The sequence below is a fragment of the Eumetopias jubatus genome, unplaced genomic scaffold (assembly GCF_037043125.1).
Source record: "Eumetopias jubatus isolate StellerSeaLion01/CBP00866 unplaced genomic scaffold, mEumJub1_p1.0 scaffold_6, whole genome shotgun sequence".
NCBI lineage: Eukaryota > Metazoa > Chordata > Mammalia > Carnivora > Otariidae > Eumetopias > Eumetopias jubatus.
The window spans coordinates 116742579-116766423 of NW_028274812.1; the positions used below are offsets into that span (position 1 = coordinate 116742579).

At 42.3% G+C, this 23845-nt stretch overlaps 1 protein-coding gene across 10 annotated transcripts in view; it reads left to right on the forward strand.

The window, feature by feature from the left end:
* Positions 1–19862, forward strand: part of FKBP5 (FKBP prolyl isomerase 5) — a 121216-nt gene extending 101354 nt beyond the window's left edge. For 9 of the 10 annotated variants that reach the window (XM_028120432.2, XM_088024013.1, XM_088024014.1 and 6 more), the window contains 5 exons: positions 4681–4771; positions 7352–7435; positions 15159–15344; positions 17179–17418; positions 18115–19862. In XM_028120432.2, coding sequence (XP_027976233.1) covers positions 4681–4771; positions 7352–7435; positions 15159–15344; positions 17179–17418; positions 18115–18219 — 706 coding nt within the window. In that variant the 3' untranslated portion in view covers positions 18220–19862. Of the gene's footprint in view, positions 1–4680; positions 4772–7351; positions 7436–15158; positions 15345–17178; positions 17419–17836; positions 18014–18114 lie in introns of those variants that run through there. The other variant, XM_088024018.1, reaches the window with a different exon arrangement.
* The last annotated feature ends 3983 nt before the right edge of the window (positions 19863–23845 follow it).

Sequence of the window (23845 nt, forward strand, 5' to 3'; positions counted from 1 at the left end):
ATATCACAAAGATCTGTGAGCCTGTTTACTTGATTATTGTGTGTCAAGGATAGGACTGACAGGTAAGTTTTGCCATTTATTTGTTTTGCCTGCCATATTGCCAAGACAGGAAGCTGTTGGTCTGTCTCACCTGATTCTCCTGCCCCCCTCTTTTCCTTTTCTCTAAATTAGGTGGGAGGCAGTAAAACATGTGAGGGTTGGAAGTAGAAGAAACATTTGGATGATTTATTACCACTTGAATTTGTGCCACCTGTTCTTATACAGAGTCTCTGAAAAAAAAAAATATTCTTCCTGGATCTAAAGGCAGCGGAGATGACTCATTTTTGCCTAAATTTTTCCCATCATAAGGATATCCATTAGCACTTCCCAGCTTAGAACTATCAGACACTAACAGTCTTTCTTGTGAAAACATGTTTGGTATTATTTTTAGACCTAAAATTATACCACGAATCTGACCCTTCTATCTTGAGACATGGACCCTTGAGAGAAACCAGGGTGTTTTGATTCTGTTTGCATGAAAGTGCATCTGCTTATCTGGAGTCTCCTCCCTCTCTGGCTCCTTGGATTTCAGTTCCTAGGATTCTGAGTTCTTGAGAATCTGGATGGCCTGCACTTACCCATAGGTACAGTCAGCCTTTTGTACAGTTGCTTGCCTTTGTGGAGCCTCGGGAGTAATCCAATGGCATATTCACCTTTGCCCTCATACGTGAGCCCTAATTCTATTCCCCAAGTGAGGGTTTGGCCAGGCCTACAAATGCTCTACACCTTGACCCCTTTTAGAGCCTTCATGGAGGCACCTTTTATTTCATACCTTCTTTTTCTCTGTCATCCTTTTTCCACTACTATATTCCTGTTTTAGTGTGTTTTATTTACATTTACCCTCAGGTGAACTTATTTCTCTCATTCTAGAAGGAACTATTTTTTACTTGAGTAGAGCGTAGAGAAGGCTGTCTCCTCCATATCCAGGTAATATCTAATTATTTTTACTCCAGCTTTCTAAAATTATAGTTCTAGACTCATATAAAGAGAGTGGTATTTATGTCCATTGTGTGCTTTCAGATTTAAGCTCCTTGAGGATAATTCTGCATATGTGCAAGCATAGATTATATGAATCAGTTCATTATATTTTGAGCTAGCTAACAGGGCGGGCAGCTGTATCAAGTTTAATGGCAAAGAGGTACAGAAATCATCCTTACATTTATTCGTGCAAATAGTTCCTTGCACATTTAAATTGTTTGTTGTGTCATTAATGGTTAATACCCCCCACTATGTACCTTACCAGCTGTGTCCACTTGTGCAAGCCTCAGTTTCCCCTTCCGTAAAATGGGGATAACAAGATCTACCGCATAAAGTTGTGGAGGTCTGAATGGGGTAATGCACATAAAGTGGCACTTTGCAGAGTGCCTGACACATATAAACTCTCAGTGTGTTAGCTGTTATTGCTACTGTGGTGACTATTTTTCTATTCCATTTTACCCTCAGACCACAAGAAAAAGGAAACCCTGTTTTAACATAGGGTAGATTTTTCAGATCTTTTCAGTCATAAAAGTAAGCAAGTTTTCAAAAGTTTCTAGGTATGAAAGTTTTTTTCATACGCTTCATAGAAATAATTCAGCACAGTTAGAAACATGTTCTTTTCTCTTCAAGATACTGGTTAGTGTGTTGCGGAGTTATATAAAGTGCACACTCTGCAGTGTGAGGCTATCCATACGTGCACTGTGTAATACTATCCATACAGGTAGACATCCCCACACCAGGTGCATGTGATTGCCTTCAGTGGGTTTGCCTGTCTTGCTCAGATCCCCACACACCACAGAATACTGCATCTGAGTTTCGCTGTAACTGTGGCTGCCGCACATTCACGCTCTATAGTTCTCTTGCGTCATCCGCATTTCATTCTCTAGAAGATGTTCAGGGCACACCTCTGTGACTCTGACAGACACCTTGGTAGGATGTTTTCATAATAAATTCATAAAACACTTCCACAGAATCAATTTTTCTTTCTTCCCAACAGAACAGTATCTTTTATATTGTGTTTAATACTGTTTAATACTTTTATATTGTGTTCATTTTAGGTAAGGTATGGCTAGTTATAATTTTTTTCCTCCCTTTCCTTATGTTTCTGTCCTGTACCAACCGGAGACAAAAACACAGGCTGCCAAGAGCCATAATGTATAATTAAATGAGGCAGTTCAGGTTAAAAAATAAACAGTTTTCTGGGGACACAGAGTCTGAATTTAAATCCTGACTCTGCTGCTGCCTCTTTGTGTGACTCTGTGGAAGAGAGAGTCTCTCTGAGCCTCAGTTTCTTCATCTGTAAAAATGAAGCAGTTGGTAAGCACTTGTGGTACAAGTACTTCTTGTATGCGCATAAAGCCTTAATGGTCATTAATAGTCACGTTTTGTATCTCTGCTGTCTGCAGGCAACTGTTAAATCCAGAACATTAATACCAGATGCCTTCTGTTCCTGTAGCCCAGTTTGTCGCTGGGCTAAGTCCTGGAATTCCATTTGTGGCATTCTTTTCAGTCAGATGAATTTGTGTGTCCTGGGTCCTTCCTTGCCCAGGCCATTCTAGCATAAGTCAGACAACTCTCTGTATAACTTGGAAGTCAGGCTAGGTGCTCCCAAAACAGTTTGGTGTGGTCTTACGCCTCCCCAGGATGGTATGCTCCACATAAATCTTGACAGCGTCTCTTCATTTGAACACTCTACATCCTCCACCCCTAGCCTTGGGACTTTGATTCATGAGTTCCTCTAAGGCAGCTTGTCTTACCCTCAGCACTGTCGACATTTTGGGCCAGATATTTCTTGGTTGTGGGGGCTCTTCTGTGCGTTATAGGATGTTCTACCCACTAAATTCTGGTAGCACCCCGGTGGTTGTGGCAAATCCCAAATCTCTAGACATTACCAAATGTCCCTCTTGGGGGGTGGATTAAAATCACCCCTGCCGAGAGTCACTGGCCTAAGGCAAGTGTCAGACCATCTATTGGGTTTGTACCTGTTTAGCACAGGGCTCCAAATACCACATGCTGTCAGTAAACATGATCAGCAAGGACTCACCTACCTACCTAGTTCCCAACAGTTAAGGAATGTTCTGTTATTGGGGCGCCTCAGTGGCTCAGTCATTAAGCGTCTGCCTTCGGCTCAGGGTCCTGGGATCGAGCCCCGCATCAGGCTCCCTGCTTGTGCTCTCTTCTCACTATCTCTGTCTCTCTCTCAAATAAATAAATAAAATCTTTAAAAAAAAAAAAAGGAATGTTCCGTTATTTACCAGATGGTAGAAACCAAATAGGAGATCTGTAAGTCTTAACAGCTTGAAGTAGAAAACTAGTCATGACTGCCTAAAATCAGCCACTGGTAATTATGTCCTCTTTGATTTCTTTGCTGAAGATACCTTTTGCCCTGCTATTAAAACTACCACACCCCATTCCTACCGACTCTCTTTGTATCTCGGTGCCTCTCTCTGGCTCCAGCTTTCATTTTCTTGTGTAATAGTGGAGGTGAGTAAGCATTTTCTTCCTGAAAAGTTCAGGCATGGGGTAAAGAAAGTGGTGTAAGCAGCAGGATAGGAGTGTTCCCTCTTCTAGTTGTTTTGCCCCCAGGGAAAATGGGAGGTAGTGTAGCATCTACCTGTTTTTGGCATCCTTCAACCCATAGCCTGAAAGTTTGGGTTTACTAAGTTATCTTGCAATACCATTCCATATACTCAAGAGTAGTTTGGCCTTGAAACAGATGGGAACAGAATATATTCCAGTGAACACTTTCATAATATGCTGGGTGAAATGAATGCTGGGAAACCATTGGACCAGACAGACAAACCACCACCGGAACTTCCATTCTAGGAGATGTGTGCTTCTTGAATGCTCTGGGTTTGTTTAAAGACCTTCAGTGATCTGAAAGAAAATAAAAAGAGAAAAACAATTTATATACTCTCAGTCATTTTCTTCAGTAAGTTTTGGCTAACAGGTGTAGAGTTGACAGTGTGATAGCCACAGAGCTCCGAGAGCATGTCTCTGGATGAGGTGTTAGAGCTTGCTAGGGCTGTTCTTTTCGATGATGTATTTGTTCTCTCATTTGTGTGTTCCCGTGTGCTTTTTAAATGTCTTGCAGAAATATTGGGAGGATGAATTTCCTTCCTGATGTGTGAGCCTTCCCCACCCCCACCCCCCATTTATCTGACTGCAAGTGATACTACTGGAAGGAGACTGCACTTTAAAGTTAAAAGCGTATTAAAATGGAGCCGCTAATAAACAGCGCTGTAGCAGTCATGGTGCCTCTCGTTTCTGTCCTGCTGATAAGGCTTCAAGGCAAAGTCCTGATGACCAAACAATGGCTATTTTATAGAAAGAACTAGGTACTACATCAAGCAGAGAAAAAGGCAGTGACATTTAAAATCCCATCAAGCAAGCTTTCCCAAGGAGTACAGGTGTTAACATTACATATGATGGTGAAGGAGAACAGAAAATGAAATCTAGCCGTGTTCCTTTAAAGCCACAGCAGTGATCAGTGATACTTGGCACTATAGCTTCTGATCCACAGCTGGTTTGTCTTCAGGGTCCCTGATGTGTGTAGTGTGCAGACGTGAGCTCTGTGCTAACGTGACGCCTCAGAATGCCAAAGGAAGTGCCTGGAAATACATCAGTTCTTTTAAAGTTTTGTTTTCTTACTCTCCATTTCAGATATGGTTTTGGAGAGGCAGGGAAGCCTAAATTTGGCATTGAACCTAATGCTGAGCTTATATATGAAGTGACACTTAAGAGCTTCGAAAAGGTGAGAAAATACCAACTTCTCTGCAATCATGGTAGATTTCTTCAGCATCCACTTCCTGTAAATGACTCTCTTATATTATTAGGTGGTGTGGATAGATGGTATTTATTCATATGTTGTGCTTTTCAGGACGAAGTTTGTCTCTTGTCTTTGACACTGCTCCCCGAGTATGGGAGAGCTGATAGCGCACAGCTGATACACCACTAAGGAGCTTGGTGTTCTTATTTTGTTCCTACGTGTCAGCCTTTTTTTTTTTTTTTTTAACTTTTTTGGGTAGAATCCAAGGCTTATTCCCTTATTTGTTCCTAGACTTGTTCTTTCTGTACTTTCTTTCCTGGGTTGAAGACAAAAAGGTTCACGTTCTGCCAAGCAGCTCCTTGGGGGAGTGGGGCGCAGTTTTCCAATGCTGAATGGATCGTACCCTTCTTGGAGTCATGGAGAGGAAGTTATTTTTTTTTTTAAGATTTTATTTATTTATTTGAGAGAGAGAGAGAATGACAGATAGAAAGCACGAGAGGGAAGAGGGTCAGAGGGAGAAGCAGACTCCCCGCTGAGCAGGAAACCCAATGTGGGACTCAATCCCGGGACTCCAGGATCATGACCTGAGCTGAAGGCAGTCGCCCAACCAACTGAGCCACCCAGGAGCCCGAAGAGGAAGTTATGATCCAAAATGCAAGGCTTCGTGGGCCACCAGGCTCTGTGACAAGAGATACAAGAGACAAACCTGCTGACCTCTGGCCTTTTCTTTTCCTACCTGTCCAAGCCTAAAAAAGAGAGAGCTTGTCAGTTGCCTTGGTGTCCAGAAGCAGCATCCCTCCTGGAGCATGTTTCTGTCTCAGGCCTCCTTCTGGAGGCTCCGAGCAGCAGCTTCACCAGACACACACGAAGCGGATGTCTGTGCTAGGCATGCCATCACATCACCTCTGCATCACCAAGGCCCCACTCTCCCCGGAGAACTTCAAGAACTGCATTCTGTATGCCTTTTTTTATTCCCGCAGAGCTACCTCCATGTTCTATACATTAAGCTGTAGACTGGATGCGACTGTTTATATTTTATTAGACTTAGTAAGGAAATCATTGTCCTGTGGGGCTGTAACTTTGGGCCAGGAAAGTCAGGGCAGGACTGCTTCGGGCTTCTCCCCCAACAGTGACGTTCCTGATCATACGCCTCGTACTCCATGTTCCCCCAAACAAACATATTACGCTCTTGTCATGACCATTGCGTTTTGTTCAGTTACCTCTGCTGAAGGCCTGCCAGCTCAGCTCTGATCCTCCAAAGCTGCCTTCATAGCACAATGGTTTTTTTTATTAAAGAGAGAGAAAATCATATTTAGCATATGGTTACTTAGACCTTTGGCTTTCCTATTTCCATTTTAATCAAGTAATCCACAGCTCAGTGGACGATGCCTCTTACGGCACATTCCCACTGTTGTGTACTGTGAGGAGCCGGCGCGTGCTTCTTGCTGAGACCGTGTTCCAGGAAACACGGCTCTCTATTTGAAACCATGTGAAAGTGGGATGTTGTCGGAAGCAACATTTGAATTCTCCGCCTCGTAGTATTAAGAATATATTTATACTCCATAAAGGCTGAACTCTGTATAAAAAATGCAGAGGGCCCTTGTTACTAGATTTTTAAATAATAGAGCTAAATTGTTAGAAGCAACATAGGGTTGCCAGAAAGACTGGTAACTCTCATTATTCACTCGGTGGGGCGGGTGGCAGCAGGAATACATCACTAATTGTTTTTTGAATAGAGAGAATTTTACAGTTACCCACTGAAGTTTTGTAATTCCTGTGTAGGAAGTAGCACTGACACAGCCACTGTCATTTTCCCTAAGGATCCCAGATTGTTCTGTTGACGCTTGATGCTCCCTTTAAGTCCAGCTATTCATCCCAAAAGTGCAGTTGTCTCTGGATTCCTATCTCTAATGGTGGAGAGTAATAATATACACTATACAAAACAGCAAATGATCATGAAATCCTTTGAAATATTTCTGCATCAGCTTTACCCTCCCAGTTATGTTTTACTTGAAATCCCCCAGGTATCCATCTGCAAGTTGACACAGTTTTGGAAGCTTTAGTTGTTTCAGTAGAGAAGGGACGACGTGACCCGGCATTTAAAAAATTCTTTGTGAATATACTGTCAAGCTGTGACTTGACTACAGTAGTGTTCCCATTTTAGAATTTGAAACACTGAGGCTTGAGAGAAACAACTTGCTGAAATTGTAATGGTAGTTTACTGGTGAAGTTTGCGGGAGGGAGATGAGGGACACGGGGTTTTGTTGTGTGTCCTCACCTCATAACTCCGAAGATGCGCTCTTTAACAGCACACCACAGCTTAGGCTCCTTACTGTGTTTTTGCCTGCTCTTCCTTCTTGGGCAGCACGGGTCAAACTGCAGCTTGGTCATCATGGAAGGTGAGTTCTAGCCTAGCAATGAATGGGCACTGGCGCACAGTTTTAAAAGCCAGTGCGTTTTGAGGCTTGGGTATCCTAGAAGTAGCTGCTGTGTGTTCTTACATGCATTTGCTGATGCTTTTTCCTTCTCTGTTCATCTAACCCTTGTTACAAATTTACACAACAGGCCAAAGAATCCTGGGAGATGGACACCAAAGAAAAATTGGAGCAGGCTGCCATTGTTAAAGAGAAGGGAACTGTGTACTTCAAGGTGTGTGAGTCCTTGTACAGTCTTTTCTATCTCAAAGAATTTATTCAAGTTGTCACTGAATTGTGCTGATATTCCCTCCTCTGAATTATATCAGCACCCTTTTGGGTAAGAGTAAGTCTGAATTTTTACAGGTCTGTCATTTTCAGTATTAGAAATGGTGAGAAAGAATGGATTAATGTGACAAAAAGAATACAGATGCCTCTTTTACACATTCTACTCTAGATTGTAACTCTCCATAAAGGCAGGCCAGGTCTGGCTTGCCCACCCACCACCGTATCACCCAAACCTAAGGCATCTTGCTTGGTACGTAGTTGGCACTCAACAAGCGTTTGTGGAATGAAACAAAGAATGGATAGGATAATTGTTAGCAAGTGAGAATTTGTGGAGATAAGTTTCACATCATTTTCCTTTCCACTGTCTCAATCAAGTCACTAAGGCACATGACAAAAGGAAAGAGAACTTGCACAGATTCCAGAAGAAACCCGACAGGAGGAGAAAATTCATTTCTTCTAGTGGCCAAGATGATCCCTGCCACACTTGATTTTATGAGGAATCTTGAGAAACTCCTGAATGATATTTGTTATTGATTGCTTCTCTAAAGCCCTTTCTTGTTACATCTAGGAATGTGTTACTTCCTCACTTAGATCTTAAAGCCCCAGATATAAGAGAAAAACAGCACTTTATTCAGTTCTAATCAGAATGTTCTGCCTATTGCTTACCCGCCCCCAACCAAGTACCTTCTCCGTGTCCAGCAGAAAGGATTTAGAAAGAGAGTGAAAGAATGGAGTTTTGTCAAGGTTTCTTGTTTTTCTTCTTGCCACTGCCATCCATGAACAAAATTTGGATGATGTTTTCAACAGTCTAAAACAGTGATGCATAAATGTCCTTCAGCAAGTCTTTATGGAGCATCTGCTGTGGGACTTGCTATTGCACGGACAACCTTGTCTGGAGGGAGGGGAAGCCGTGTTAGCCCCCATGAAACAGCTAGAGAATTATGTAAGACTATATAATCAAAACAGAATTCACACAGCCAGGGGACAACATGTGTGGTGGTGGTTTTTCAGACTGTGAGAACGGACGCATTATTGGGTCATGATACCAATTCAGTGGAAATGTATTGCATTATGTAGTAAAGATAACTTTTGTTTCATAAAATCTGTTCAGTTGTGTGTCAGTGGGTACTGGATCATAATTGAAAACATTTCTTGCTGTGGGTTATAGCTAAACACATTTGAAATCTGTTGGTATAGATAATACATAATTATTTATATTTATTTATAACTATCATATATACTAAAGTAATATGTGTGGATCACCAGAAAGCTTTGGGGAATAGTGGAATGAGCTCCAAATTGGGAAAACCAGGCTTTATGGCTCCAAATGGTTTAAAGCTATGTAACGTCCAAAGAGTTTACTTTTGTGTGTGAAAGGTGATGGAGTTAGGGGTGCCTGGATGGTTCAGTCGATTGGGCATCTCTTTGATATCAGCTCAGGTTGTGATCTCAGGGTCACGGGCTCGATCTCTGTGTCAGGCTCTGTGCTCATCGGGGAGGCTGCTTATCCCTTTCTTTCTACTCCTCTCCTTGCTTACTTTCTCTCTCTCAAATAAATAAAATCTTAAAAAAGTGATGATGAGACGCCTGGGTGGCTTGGTCGGTTAAGCGTCTGCCTTTGGCTCAGGTCATGATCCCAGGGTCCTGGGATCAAGTCCTGCACTGGGCTCCTTGTTCAGTGGGGAGCCTGCTTCTCCCTCTGCCGCTCCCCCTGCTTGTGCATTCTCTCTGACAAATAAATAAAATCTTAAAAAAAAAAAAAGGAGTTAGATTAGATGATACCCAAATTTCTTTCCAGCCCTAAAGTTCTGTGAGTTTCAAAACTCTTGAGAGCAAGTTTGATTTTTTTTTTAATTCTAACTGAAATATATTGGATACTTCTAAGCTATTCAAGTAAGATTCCACAGGAGTTATTTGTAGACTCAAATACACAATATGCTAGAATAAAATATTTTTTGTAAAATCCCTCAGGACACGTCCTAAATGTGTTTCCTATATACCTGGAGTCTGTAAAATTCCTTACTGTATTTTATTTCCCAAACTTCTAAATAGAATATTAATAGTTTGGTGATGGGGGGGTAGTTGGGGCTTTTGGCATTTGACTAGAATTATATCAACTCTGTGTAGTAAAACAGCTCAGCTCTTCAGAAGCTCTAATTGGTTGCTAATGACTCAGAACTTTAGGGAACATTATTGGTAATGAAGTAATGTGGTAGAGCCACATGTCATATATCTGTGTCCTGAACACATATAGAGAGAGATGGCCAGAATTAGTGATCAGTAGCAGAAAGCCGTGCTTCCATGTCTAATACAGTTACTTAACTTTGTCGCATCTAAGCATCACAATTGCAGTAGTGATTTCTGTATTTCATAATATTATGAACCCTCTTAAAATTACTGATCTTTGGGTAAAATCTGGATCAGCAGTCACACATATGGAACATATTATTTTTAACATGCAATTTGATAGACAAAATCTGTCAAAACATTAGTCTGTTGGGGGAAAATTAATGTAAGGTTCAAAGCCCCTGACCTAAGACTTTTCTCCCAGAATGTCTCTGAACATTTTGTACTACTAGAGACTTCCCTGGAGGCACCTTCATAATTGTAGGTAAAAGATCCCAGCAGTGATCCTAGTTTTAGATGTAAGACTTCAAAATGGTAGGTAGATAGTTTCCTGTACACATCCCCTTTTAAAATTTCAGGGCAGGTTTCAATCTGCCACTCTGCCCTCCCAGGCCTCATCTTTCCAGAGTGTTTGACTTGGCACATTGAGCACATGCACAGAGTCCAGATGTGTGGGTGAGAGCAGAGATGGGGTGAAGTAAAAATCTACACTTCATGCCATCTTGTACATTACAGCTCCATTTTCATTGACCTGCGGGTTTGGTTCACACATAAGTGGGTAAATTCTCCGCTTAGTAAAGGGTTGAATCGTACTCCGTTTTAAAATGGGAATCATTTTGCTGTTTAGATTGTAAACTCCTCATATCAACCTCTGAACACTAAAGAGAAGAAAGGCAGAAGACTCTTTCCATTTGGCTCTGAAAATAATTAACAGAGAACAACATACCATGATGCCAGGCATTGTGCAGGCCAATTAAACAGACCTGATTTTTGCCCTCAGAGCTGATAGTATTCTGCAGGACAGGAGCATTAACTATGGTACTTGGTTAGTGTTTCTCTTTTCTGACTTAGAGACGGAGTGCTAAGAAGTATGAGGACGCTGCAGTGATACGGGGCTCTCGCGCCCCCTTGTGCTCCTTGAGAAAAAAGTATTTCTCGAGCAAGCTAGTTAAGGATCATCGGTCAACCACTGAACCCCTTTCAGACAAACCAGGCTTTGCCGTGTTTTGACTTTGCTGAACCAAGAAACCAATGCTGTAATTTAGAAACAAGTCATCCATAACTCTAGGATTTTAGGTTTTAAAAAAAACTCCTAAGGAAGTGTCCACCCTGCCTTCTTTCTCCTCCCTTTGTTCATTTAGTACAGGATTTCTCAGCCGTGGCACTATTGACATCGGGGGCTGTGTAGTTCCCCTTTGGTGAGAGGCTGTCCTGCGCATTATAGGATGTGTAGCGGCAGCCCTGGCTTGTGCCCACTAGATGCCAGTAGCACGTATACTCCTTGCAGTTGTGACAACGAAAAAAAAGTCTTGAAACATTGCCAGATGCACCCAGGGAGCAGAATCACGCCCAGCTGAAAACTCTTGTTTTAGTACATTAGAAGCAGAAATACCACAAAACAAGATTTCTGTTCATTGGAAGTTGAGCTCTAAATAAAATTATGATACAGATGAAAGAGTTTTCAAGAAATTAAAATGCTGCATAAATGTAAAGGAACTATTACAAAGTCTATTTTTTTTTGTGTTTGCTTGTTTTTTGAAACCATAGCCCTCCACCATTCTGATTATTTAGAAGCTACAATTATTATTATTATTTTTTATTCATTTGAGAGAAAGAACAGGAGAGAGCACAAGCAAGGGGACGGGCAAAGGGAGAATCAGGCTCCCCGGCTGAGCAGGGAGCCCAACGTGGGGCTTGATCCCAGGACCCTAGGATCACAACCTGAGCCAAAGGCAGATGCTTAACCAGCTGAGCCACCCAGGCACCCCAGAACTTACCATTATTATAAGATCTGGGTCATTGTCCTCCCTGGCTTTTTTCTTTCCCTATAACAGTACATTAGGAGATATACAGAAAAGGTAACAGGTACATTTGAGAAGAAGGAAGAAGAAGCAACTAGGCAGAACAGAGAAAATACCTGTCTCCTTACCTAATCTAAATAAAATGATACCTTTCGTTTCTACCCACTTCTCAATTTCTCCCAGTGATAAAGTTTTGATTCCATAGTTGTATCTTTGACTTTAATATTTCTTCAGCAAACCTTCACTAAGGGCTTCTTTGTGCTATGTATCGTTGGATATTCCAAAGGGATAAGACATGATTCCTGTCCTCAAATTGCTCACCATCCAGCAAGAGAAAAGACAGGGAAAGAAAGAAATGACAAACCCTGAAACTCTTGAGGACTTTCTTTTTTGTAGTGCCTCAAAAAGGAGTAATGGGCCTCAGGCTCTGTTGTCTCCATTACCTTGGGCTGCCATAATAACATCTCCAGGACTGGGTGATGTAAACAACAGGAGTTTATTTCTCACGGTTCTGGAGACTGGAAGTCTAAGATCAAGGTGCCAGCAGGGTTGGTGTCTTGTGAGAGTACTGTCCTTGGGTTCCAGATGGCTGTGTTCTTGCTGTGTCCTTGACCTGTTCTAGGTGCTTGCGGCAGGGGAGAGAGAGAGGAAATTCTCTGGTCTCTTAAAAGGGAATCGATTAAGTCCATCATGAGGGCTCCACCCTTAGGACCCCATCTAAACCTGATTATTTCCCAAAGGCCCCATTTCCAAATATCATCACATTGGAGTCAGGCCTTCACCATATGAATTGGGGGCACAGGGGACACACAGTTCAGTCCATAGCACGCACAATATAATTTCCTCAAAACTTTCAGTGTTTGTTATAAAAGGGCCTGGATTTCATATTCTTATAAGTAACTGTATCACAAATTTCTGAGGCAGAGAGGATAATAGACTTTGATTTTAGTACGCTTTCCCTCAAAACACTGCAGAAATTTCTTTACTGCCCTTCTGTCGCAGAACCTGTGAGTTCTATAAGTCTTCTCTTCCCTAAACAAGTCATTTGTGATGCAGGATGTTCAGTGGGGGGATGTAGCTTTCCTTTCATTCAGACTTAGGCCTTCCACTTGGAACAGGTCTGCCCCATCCTCATCACCAAAAACCAGCAGTAGGGCTTCTTTCTACAAGTGGAGCTCCTTTCTTGCGCCAGCCACTTGAGGTCTTTTGTAACAGGAACATTCTCAAAGATCTGGTCTGGGTTTCTCTCTTCTTAGTCATTGGGTGACCTTTGGAGTGCATGTGGGGAAACACCTCTACATTGAGGTGTATACACTGCTTTGACTGTGTTAAGTCCTAGTGACGTGATCTTAACACTGTTCCTGGGTTGGACATTGGATCTAATATCTTCAGGGATCTGGCTACAATTCTGCCATCTAGTAGGATGTGTCCTCTGTTTTCAGTCTTATTGTCAAATCCTTCAGAGGAGATTCCTCACCTGGACTCCCATTTTATTTATGTATTTACCAGCTGTCACTTCTTTCATCTTAAAATGCTGATAAACACATTGTCTCAGCCCCATAGTTTCTTGTGTGGAGTGTATATATATAGTTAAATTCACATGAATTAACTACACAGTTGTTAATCATAATTGTTAAAATTCTACTTATCAGGTTAGAGCGAAAATATGATAAAAAGATACTTCTCATATAGTTAGCTGGCTGACATCTATGTGATTTATGTTTTATAGTTATTTATGTTGTATGCTATTCAACTGTGTATGGAAACATTGTAGATCAGAGGTCAGCAAACTTCACCCTGTTTTAGTAAGATTCTACCAGGACACAGCCACACACATTTACAAGCAACCCTTGAACAACATGGGCTTGAACTGTATCGGTCCAATTACATACAGACTTTTTTTTTTCCTCAATAAATGCTGTACAATATCGTAAAAGTATTTTTTCTTATGGTTTTCTGAATAACATTTTCTTGTTTCAAGCTTACTTTATAGTAAGAATACCATATAGAATACAAATAACAGGTAAAATGTGTTGATCAATTGTCTGTTATCAATAAGACTTCCAGTCAACAGTAGACTTAAGTTTTGGGGGAGTCAGAAGCTATACACACACTCATCATCAGGGAAATGCAAATCAAAACCACAATGAGATATCACCTCACACCTGTCAGAATGGCTAAAATCAACAACACAAGAAACAACAGATGTTGGCGAGGACGCAGAGAAAAAGGGACCCTCTTGCACTGTTGGTGGGAATGCAAACTCATGCAGCTACTGTGAAAACCAGTATAGAGCTTCCTCAAAAAGTTAAAAGTAGAACTGCGCTAGGATCCAATAATCATGCTAGTGGGTATTTACCCAAAAAATACAAAAACACTAAATCAAAGGGATACATGCACCCCTATGTTAATTGCATCATTATTTACAATAGCTAAGATATGGAAGCAGCCCGAGTGTTCATCAAACACATGATGGATAAAGAAGATATGGTGTAAATATATAATAGAATGTTATTCATCCATAAAAAGAGTGAAATCTTGCCATTTGCAACAACATGGATGGAGCTAGGCAGTGTAATGCTAAGTGAAATAAGTCTGTCAGAGAAAGACAAATACCATATGATTTCACTCATGTGGAATTTAAGAAACAAAACAAATGAGGAAGCGGGGGGAGAAAAACCAAGAAACAGACTTAACTGTAGAGAACAAACTGATAGTTACTAGAGGGGTGGGAAGGGAGAGGATGGGGCAAACAGGTGCTGGGGATGAAAGAGTGTACTTGTTATGATGAAAAAAATGAAAAAATAAGTAAATCATTTAAAAATAAGTTATACGCAGCTCTTCAACTGCACGGGGAGTCACACCCCCAACCCCTGTGTTTTTCAGGGATCAAGCGTATTTATATACTGTCTATAGCTGCTTTTGCACTACTGTTGACCGAGTTGCAACAGAGATTGTTTGGCCTGCAAAGCCTAAAATGTTTATTATCTGCCCCGTTACAGAAGTTTGGCAACTCCTGCTTTAGATAACTAAGATTTGCCGTGTTTGCGACTGGCGCTTGCCAGCACTTAGTCTCTACTGTGGAGTGCTGATGGTCAGGAGAAAAGGGAAAAGTAACTTCCCCTTCAAGTAAACTAGTGATAGAGTCTAAAACTACTCACCAGCCTTTTGAAAGTCTGATAAATCCTAGCACCAAAGATTGTAACCCGAAGCCTTGACGCCCTCCTGCCAGAAGAACTGTCCCCTCTGAAAAGGGTGAGGTGGCACGTGCTAGAGGACAGCATTGTATAGTGCGCTGCCCTGAACCAGTTCAGAGGCCGCTGGCACTGCAGAGAGGACGAAAGAGGGGCCTGGATGGCCACCTCCTAAGAGCAAAAAGAAGTGATCAAATACCATGGTTAGCATGAGGGGATTGTTTCATTTGGAGGATTTGGTTTCCTCAGGGAGGCCTGAGCTCACATTTCTTTTGTACTCCCCTCCAGAGCCTGTACAAGAAATAATGACTAGCTTTTTTTCTCCCAGGGAGGCAAGTACATGCAGGCAGTGATTCAATATGGGAAGATCGTATCCTGGTTAGAGATGGAATATGGCTTATCAGAAAAGGAGTCTAAAGCTTCTGAGTCGTTTCTGCTTGCTGCCTTCCTGAACCTGGCCATGTGTTACCTGAAGCTTAGAGAATACACCAAAGCTGTGGAATGCTGTGATAAGGTAAAGAGTGTGTGCGTGTGGACTGGACTTTAGATGTTCCAGATCTTTTTCTCCATCTTCATACTTGGTCGTCTTTTACTTCATCTTAGCCAAGGGGTGGAGGGCTTTTCATTTTGCTTTGTTACATTCATTTGTTTACTTGGGATTATTTGTTTTTCATTATGAATTGGGAAATTCAGAAAGATTGTGATTACAGTCAGATTTGTTTTTTTTAAGATTTATTTCTTTTAGAGGGAGAGAGTGCACACGCACACAAGAGAGTAGGGGAGGGGAGGGGCAGAGAGAGAATCTCCAGCAGAGTCGCCACTGAGCGAGGAGCCTGACATGGAGCTCAATCCCACAACCCTGAGATCATGGCCTGAGCCTAAATCAACAATCAGATGCTTCACTGACTGAGCCACCCAGGCATCCCCCAGTGAGGCTTTTCTGATGCATAGACTATAAATACGTTATGAGTAAGTTTTGTTAAAATTGGGGTGCCTGGGTGGCTCAGTGAGTTAAGTGTCTAACTCCCGATCTCAGCTCAGGTCTTGATCTCAGGGTCATGAGTTCAAGCCCCACATTGGGCTCCACACTGGGCATGAAGCCTACTTTTAAAAAAAAAAAAAAGTTCTTACCATCCATGACCTTCCTTAAATCTATGGTACTATGGTATTTGGTATTGGATTGGACATAATAACTCCTCAGGTTCGATGTAGTAAGAACAGACTTAAGCCTTTCAGGACTGAAGTATATGACAGACTTGCAACTGCTTACATAGAGGATATATACAGGCCACTTCTGTATACTTTTGGGATTGTTTCCACAGGCTAAATTTCCAGGTATGGAAATAACAGTCAAAAATTAGGATTATTGAATATTATCCGTGTTTCTTTCTCATTATTATTGGCAACAAAAAATTCTTTTCATTTTTATTTCTTGGTTACTAAAGAAATCGTACATCCTTTCATTATTAGCCATTTGCATTTCTTCTGTGAATTGCCTATTGACATCCTTCAACTAGATTATCTGATTTAAATTAATTGAGGCAGTCTGTACATAATTACTGTTAACCCTTTGGCAATAAGAACCTTGTTCTCACTTGTAAGGAAAGTTTTAATACTTACTCTGTCGAATCTGAAAAATAATTCTGTTCAGTATTTGCAAAACCTACTCTAACTAGGTGTGCTTTTTAAAAAACTAATTAAAAATAACCCTGTTATATTTTGATAGGGGAGGTTGCATGTAAGTATAGTTGGCCTAGAATATTTTGTGTTTTGATATGAGATAAAAGTTTAATTCTTATTTTCCATGTTCATAGCCAGTCTCGGCCCCAATTTATTGCAGACTTAATCCTTTCCCTGATTTACTTCCCCATCTTTGTTCCTGTTAAATCTTTTTATATACATACCCATGAATCTGTTTCTGAATGCTTTGTTCCACTGAACTGTATTTGCCCACAGACTAGCAATCAAACTTTTAACTTCAGTGGTTTCGTAGTGTTTTCTTTTCCTGTGGTAGGTCAAGTTCCCTTTCATTTTTTTTCCCAAAATTTTCTCAGCCATTCTGGCCATTTACTTCTTCCATTGAATTTTTAAAATGAACTTCTCAAGAGGCCCCTGCTAAGACCCCTTGGGATCTTTATAGAAATTGCATTAAACACTGAAGTTCACTTAGGTATAGTTAGTTGTATTTTGATCAATAGTATTTAATTACCTTGAGCCTCATCTCTTCAATACACTTTCTCCAGTCACCTTGGCCAGAAAGCTTTGGTAAGTTATTTAAATAATGAATTTCTTTGAAATGTCCACAAGTTGTATTCATGCTTTCTAAAATGTAGACCATCTGTCCCTAGGCCCTTGGACTAGACAGTGCCAATGAGAAGGGCTTGTACAGGAGGGGGGAAGCCCAGCTGCTCATGAACGAGTTTGAGTCGGCCAAGGGCGACTTTGAGAAAGTGCTGGAAGTTAATCCCCAGAATAAGGCTGCACGACTGCAGATCTCCATGTGCCAGAAGAAGGCTAAGGAGCACAACGAGCGGGATCGCAGGATATACGCCAACATGTTCAAGAAGTTTGCAGAGCAGGATGCAAAGGTATGCACCGAACCACCTTGCCCTTAGGTACATCAAAAACTAACCTTGCGCCTTTGATTTTTGTGTCAAGAAGGCTAAGCATAGGGCACAGGGCAGGTAGACAACCCGAGAGGAATAAGAATGGGCAGAATGATTTCTGATCCAATCTGAGGCTGGTTTGGATCCAGAAGTAGAATAGGGCTGTTCTACTCGCCAGACGTACAGAGCTATGAGGCACTGACATGTCCATGGAAGAGAAGAGAAAAGTAAGTTCCCTAGAGACATACTAAAGTTCGCTGGTTTTTAAAAATCAAACACATCAAGTATTTTTTCAGATAATATTTCTTTGTTGAGACTTGCCATGTTCCTGGGAAATGGGTGGTGATGGGAATGCCCCCACACCGTGCTCTTTATTTCATCAGCCTCTCCCTTCCAGCAGAGTTGTCTTCTGGTCCTGAGTTCACCCTCCACTCCCCAGCCCTCTTGTCTCGGCCCTCCCTGTGGCAAGGTAATCCTGCTCACCGACGGAAAGTGAAAGCTCCCCACTCTTCACTGTTGGCAGCACTGCCCTCACTTACCCAGTCAGGCCGGCCCGGGGGAGTCCTCGTAATGCCCTCCTGCCTAAGACCCAGCCGACAGTCAGGAGGAGCCAGGGATTGTGTGAATGTTTCAGTTCTTTTTTCCTCTGACCCTCTTGATTTCTTATCTCTTCCTCAGGAAGAGGCCAGTAAAGCCATGGGCAAGAAGACTTTAGAAGGGGTCACCAATGAAAAAGAAACAGAAGGTCAAGCGATGGAAGAAAAAGCTGGAGGCCACGTATGACCCCACGCAAAGGAGGGAAGAGCCCTGATGAACTTGGCCCCTCCTTCACGGGCTTTCACCCAACTCAGGACTAACCAGTGTTTAATGTCAAGTTTGCTAGAGTCTGTGTGAGTCTGGAAGCAAATGGCAAAACCAGTAGCTTCCCAGAAAACAGCCACCCTGCTGCTGCCCAGCGCTCTCCTTGAGGGGGTGGCGTGGGACCCCTCCAGGTGGGACAAAACGGAAATGACTGTTGGCGTGGCAAGCCTGAGCCAACAGCTAAGGCCAGCTCATTGCAGTTTCTGTCAACTTTTAGTATCTAATTCAGGGTCCCTTGAGATAATCCTGATAATTTGGGGCTGTCTGTTAGGTTTTACATCTGATTGAACTTCAGTAGCACCGCAGAAACCTAAAAATAAATGCCTAATGACTTTCTCCTTTCCTACAGTTGGGTGGGGAGAGGAGGAGGAGATTTTGTGTTTTAAATGACTGAAGTGCTAGCGTTTTTACCCAACAGAACCCATGGGGAGAGGGGTCTCGAAGCCCCTCAGGCCCTCAGCAGCCCAGACTCGGAAGCCAGAACCTCAGAGGTCACTTGCTTGCTGACTTAGCCACGCGCCCCCCCAAGCCAGCCTGCTTGGGAGAACGGGTCTCTCCTGCACCCAGCCTGGCCCTGGAGGAGGGAGTCTGTCCTTCCCAAAACGCTCTTCAGCAATGATAATGAGCAGAGGGAGTTTCTAGATTAGCCTTCCCCTGCTTTTGATGAAGTTCTGAGATGCTGAAATGTGAAAAAAGCGATCAGAATTGTGCCCTTCCCCTGCTCTGTCCCTTGTAGGAAGTAATGTTGAGTACAGTAGTGCCTGCTAGCCTTCCTTCTGTTCCGTTTCTTATTTCCATTCTAACCCTTGCTATTAAGAATTTAAGACTGGTTCTTATAATATCGCTGACCTGGAGTGGATTCATTTACATATCCATTTAGGATCCACACAGGGTTTTTTGTTTTTTTGTTTTTTTTTTGTCTTTTAAAAATTACTGGCTCATAAACATGTATACTGGTTTATGAAACTTTATTTACACTCCTCTATCATGCAAAAAAAAATTTGACTTTTTACTACTAAGTAGCTTGATTTTTAAAAACAGTATCTGTAGAGTTGAAAAAATAAGGTGGTGTTCTTGTACACGAAGGGTGTCCTCCCAGGTTTGGCACACAGTAGCTTTCTTCTCCTGCCGATGGCTTCTTCGTTCTGGTGTGAGCTGTGAAAAAGAATTGAAAACCGCTTCCTGTGCAGGCACATCTCGCCTAAAAGCTCCAGTCCCGGGGCATTGAATCAGGGCAAGTCTTAAAATACATACACGTAGCGGAATCTTGGTCCTTACGGGTAAGCGAGACTGCGCGTGGCTTTCTCTCCCCACGGCCTGAGAAGCACTTGTGGGCACGTGTTTGCAACCGAAGGAAACAGTAGCTCCAGCCTGGAACATCTCACTTTGTAAAATCCTAAAGAACACTGGCAGTTACTAGTTTTTTACTTTTACGGTGGTTTTAGCAAAACATTTTCATTGTTAGGTTAGGACCCACATCAAAACCTAAAAATAAAATCCTTTCCATTTATACCAGTTTTCTTCTCCGTGAAACAAATGGAATTAAATTGTTTCTCCTCTGACAACTAGAATCCTTTTCTCATTTTTGTCTTTTTTCGTGAGATTTCTTTAAAAAGCCCCAATCTCACCTAGGAAACATGAAAAGCAGAAGTTGATTTTGCTTTGTTTGCTTGACTCTTTAGTATTTGTAGCTCTGTTGACTAGAGCATGACTCCAATGAGGCCAATACTGAGATTTGATCCTAAAAAGGCCAGTTAGCTTTTTGCTGGTAACAAAAAAAAAATTCCAAACCTTAGATTATCCCAGCCAGTCGTGTCCCAGGTGTGTGTTGTGGGTTCCCCGGGGCGGGCGGGGCGGGGGGGAGCGGACAAGAGCGCGCGGGGGGCGGGGGGGGGGAGGCCTGGGGTGTGCGGGTGGTTCTGAGCACACTGTGGTGAGGTGCCCGTCACCACTCGAGGAGAAGAAACTTCATGTAGTCTCGTGTCAAATTCAGTAATCTTAATTTGTCTAGAAACCAGCAGAGGTCTTTGAACCACCTTTCAGACTGCATTTGGAGTGCTGAGGCAGCATATGATGAATTAAAAACTTGGTTTTAAAAAAAGAAAAAGTCATTCAGATGCACTTTTTTGTGTTCCTTAAATAAACAACCAAATGTGATTTCCCATTATTCTTGGGTTTTGCTTAAATAGTCCTCAGGAGAAGTTGTTTTGGCTGGAAAACTAGGGTGGGGGCCAAGCTGAAGAAATGCAACCTCAGAAAATTGGCTGGAGACGGTATTGTCCTCCTCGCTGTGAGGCACAGCTTGAAGTCAGCATTGGGGTAAAGGAATGATGCACCTTTGTTCAGATGAACCAAATCATCAGAAAAACAAGAGGAATTTGTTTTCTCATCAGCCAGTGGGTATTCCACCATTTTCACTGTAAGGTAGGTTCAGTTTGGGAAATGAAGAGATTGAATTGTGCCCTCTGGTAAATACGTAAAACATAAGCACGTGGCAGGTGACATCCTGGGTTCAGCATGCATTTTCTTTTTTTTTAAGATTTTATTTATTTGAGAGAGAGAATGAGAGAGAGAGAGCACATGGGGGGGAGGGGCAGAGGGAGAAGCAGACTCCCTGCTGAGCAGGGAGCCCGATGTGGGACTCGATCCCAGGACTCCAGGATCATGACCTGAGCCAAAGGCAGTCGCTTAACCAACTGAGCCACCCAGGCACCCTCATTTTCTCTTTCTTAAGTAGCATATTTCATCAGATACTCATGGTTACATACCCTGAAGGCCTTAAGGACAGGCCACATATACTGGAAAAGAAAGGTGACACGGATCTGGGCTGGTGGCGAGCCTCTAGTAGGACTTACTACTGGCATCTGCACACCGGCCAGTGCAGGCTCCAGACACTTTACCTTTTATTCCCTCTAAATGTCTTGCTTCATCTCCAGGTTTGGATTCTCCTACCCCTTTGCGGCTAAGTTATCTGGTGATGAAATAATGCCCTTTATTTGCATGTTTTTTTCCTAAGCAAATAAATAACGATCATACTAGGGGTATTAAGGGTAGCCAGAGAAAGTTTCCCAGCTGTAAATTTGTGACCTTGGGTAATTAAAGGCAGCCTGTGTCCACTCCAGAGCATGAGGAGTATCAGTGAAGAGCTTTGTCCATACTTGTTCAGCCTTTTTGGCATGGTGCCTTAGGATATATTCTCTGAAACTGGCAACCCTGGGATACTCACCGACATTCATGACAAAATACATTGAATTTGAGCTGTTTAGTCAAAATCCCAAAACTCCGAATCCCCTGACCTAGCTGTATATTATTTCCATCAACTGGCTGCTTACGTATTTGAATAGCAATGACTGACAAAAGTGTATGTAAAAGGACATTGTCTCATGGCTTGTGAAAGTTTTCAGGGACCCTTACTCAGTGCTTCCTTTTGTATTTTTCTCACAAGTGGCTGACATTTGGAGGGGAGGTAGGGACAGGTTACCGAGAAGGCTCAATGATTTCGTCACGGCTGTTTGCATAATTTATCTCAATCTCAATCTATAATTGCACATCATGTACATGTGTGACCTTAGTAATACACTGACGAAAAGGGACATCGCAGAAGGTAACTCCCAGGAGGATCTTTGTCAGCATCCCGTTGGGGCTAGCCGCTACCTATAGATGGGACAACCAGAGCATAGTCCCCAGCGCAGGAATTCCTGGAGGAACCAAATGGGGTAGGACCCGGAAGGATGAAGTCGCCGCCCACAGTCATCCAGGTCAACAGATGCCCTCACCCCGTTCTAAAGTAGGTCTTTTTCTAGTCTGCAGCGTGATCTCTTGACCACCAGAATGGGCTATTGGTAGTTCTTCAAAATCCCCAAGCATTTGGTAAACCCGAAATGGCAGCAGAGCCATAGGCCTCATAATTCTACTTTGGAGTAAAAATACGGGAAGTGCGCTAGTATGTAAAGGATGGGCATGTTTTGCTTTTTTAAAGAATGCTCCGGTGAAGCTGGCCAAAGGGTACACAGAACTTTCCATACTATCTTTGCAGCTCTTCTATAAATCTAAAATTATTCAAGATTAAAAAAAAATTAAGTGTATGGGTAAAATGCCCTTTATCCAGCTCCAGAAATTCTGCTGGTAATTTATTCTAAGGAAGTAATTTAAGATGTATGTAAATATTTAGTCATAAGATGTTACTAGGAAGCCAATGTACATAAAAGGGGATTGGATATAATGAAGCATTACAATCCGGGGCGTATTCTACAGTTACTAAAATGATATTTTACAAGTATTTTCAATGATCTGGGATAGGAGTACTGACAATACTGACTTCATCTTTAGCCCTCCCTCTTGTTCATGTTTGCTCAGAAACCTCTCTTGGGGCTGTGTGTTCCAGGTCCCTTGGAGGTTAATAACATCCCTTAGAAATGCCCACCAAGGCCAGGTTGGGGGGAGGCTTGTTTTGGCCTCCCATGAATGTTAGAGACCATCATCTTTTCCTTCCTAATACACAGGTGGTACCACAAGATCTAATTCAGAGTTAGCTGTCAGGTCCATGTAAGCCCTCTGAGGTGCGTATGAACACTCTAGTCTCACTACAGTGCCCTTCAGCATGTCCCCTCACTCTGTAAAATCTGTGAACTAAGGTCTGGACCTTGCAGAGAATAACTATGTAGCTGCCGTGGAACATCCTCCATCTGATCCCCCACTGTAGTAAGTTACCGGAATAAAACTCTGTGTAAACCATTAAAAAAAAAATGCTCTGGGTTGAGGGAAGGAATTTCGGCATTTGGGTTCTTCTTTTTCAGATTCTCTTCTCTAGGTATTAGAACCTCACAACCCACCACCTTGGAGTCCGGTTGGAGCAAGAAAAGGCAAAAGGTTTTCCTTTCCACTCTGCTCATTATGAGCAGACACTTAAATATTCATGCTTGGCAGGACCACACCTTTTTAACATAATCAAGGCCAAATAGTAAAATCTTCAGTGATGGCCAGGCATGGACAAGGGTAGGGGAGGTATCAGCTGCTAAGAATAGTGCATAGGAAGAGCTGTCCTGCAGCCACAGGCTAACACTGGTGCTGATTACTAGTCACCGAGTGCTTTGCTCTGCCAGGAACTTAAACCCCCTACCCCCACAGGCCTTCCAAATATAAAAAGAATATGCTGCACTGTTTCCACCTTCCAGTTCTCTTACAAGATCATGTGGTCCCTACCCAAAACTATGCAAGGAAGGAATGTATTTCAAACTGGGCTTCATTGACACATTACAAATACACTAAGTGTCTAAGCCTTTCTTTAGGTAGTATTTCTGGCCTGGGTCTGCTTTGGATCATGTGTTTTCATAAGATAACTCCTTGCTGTGACTTGGCTTTAAAATTATCTCTTCAAAAATATCTGACCAAGGAGGTAAGGTGGGAAGAACAAGGAGCCAATGATTGGTATTTGGGGATGCCATGTCCAATTCTAGTTGCTCTACTAACTTACCTGATGTCTGCTCACAGCTACCTTTTCACACAGAATTGCTGATCCCATCAGCCTAAAAATTTTAGCCTACATGTA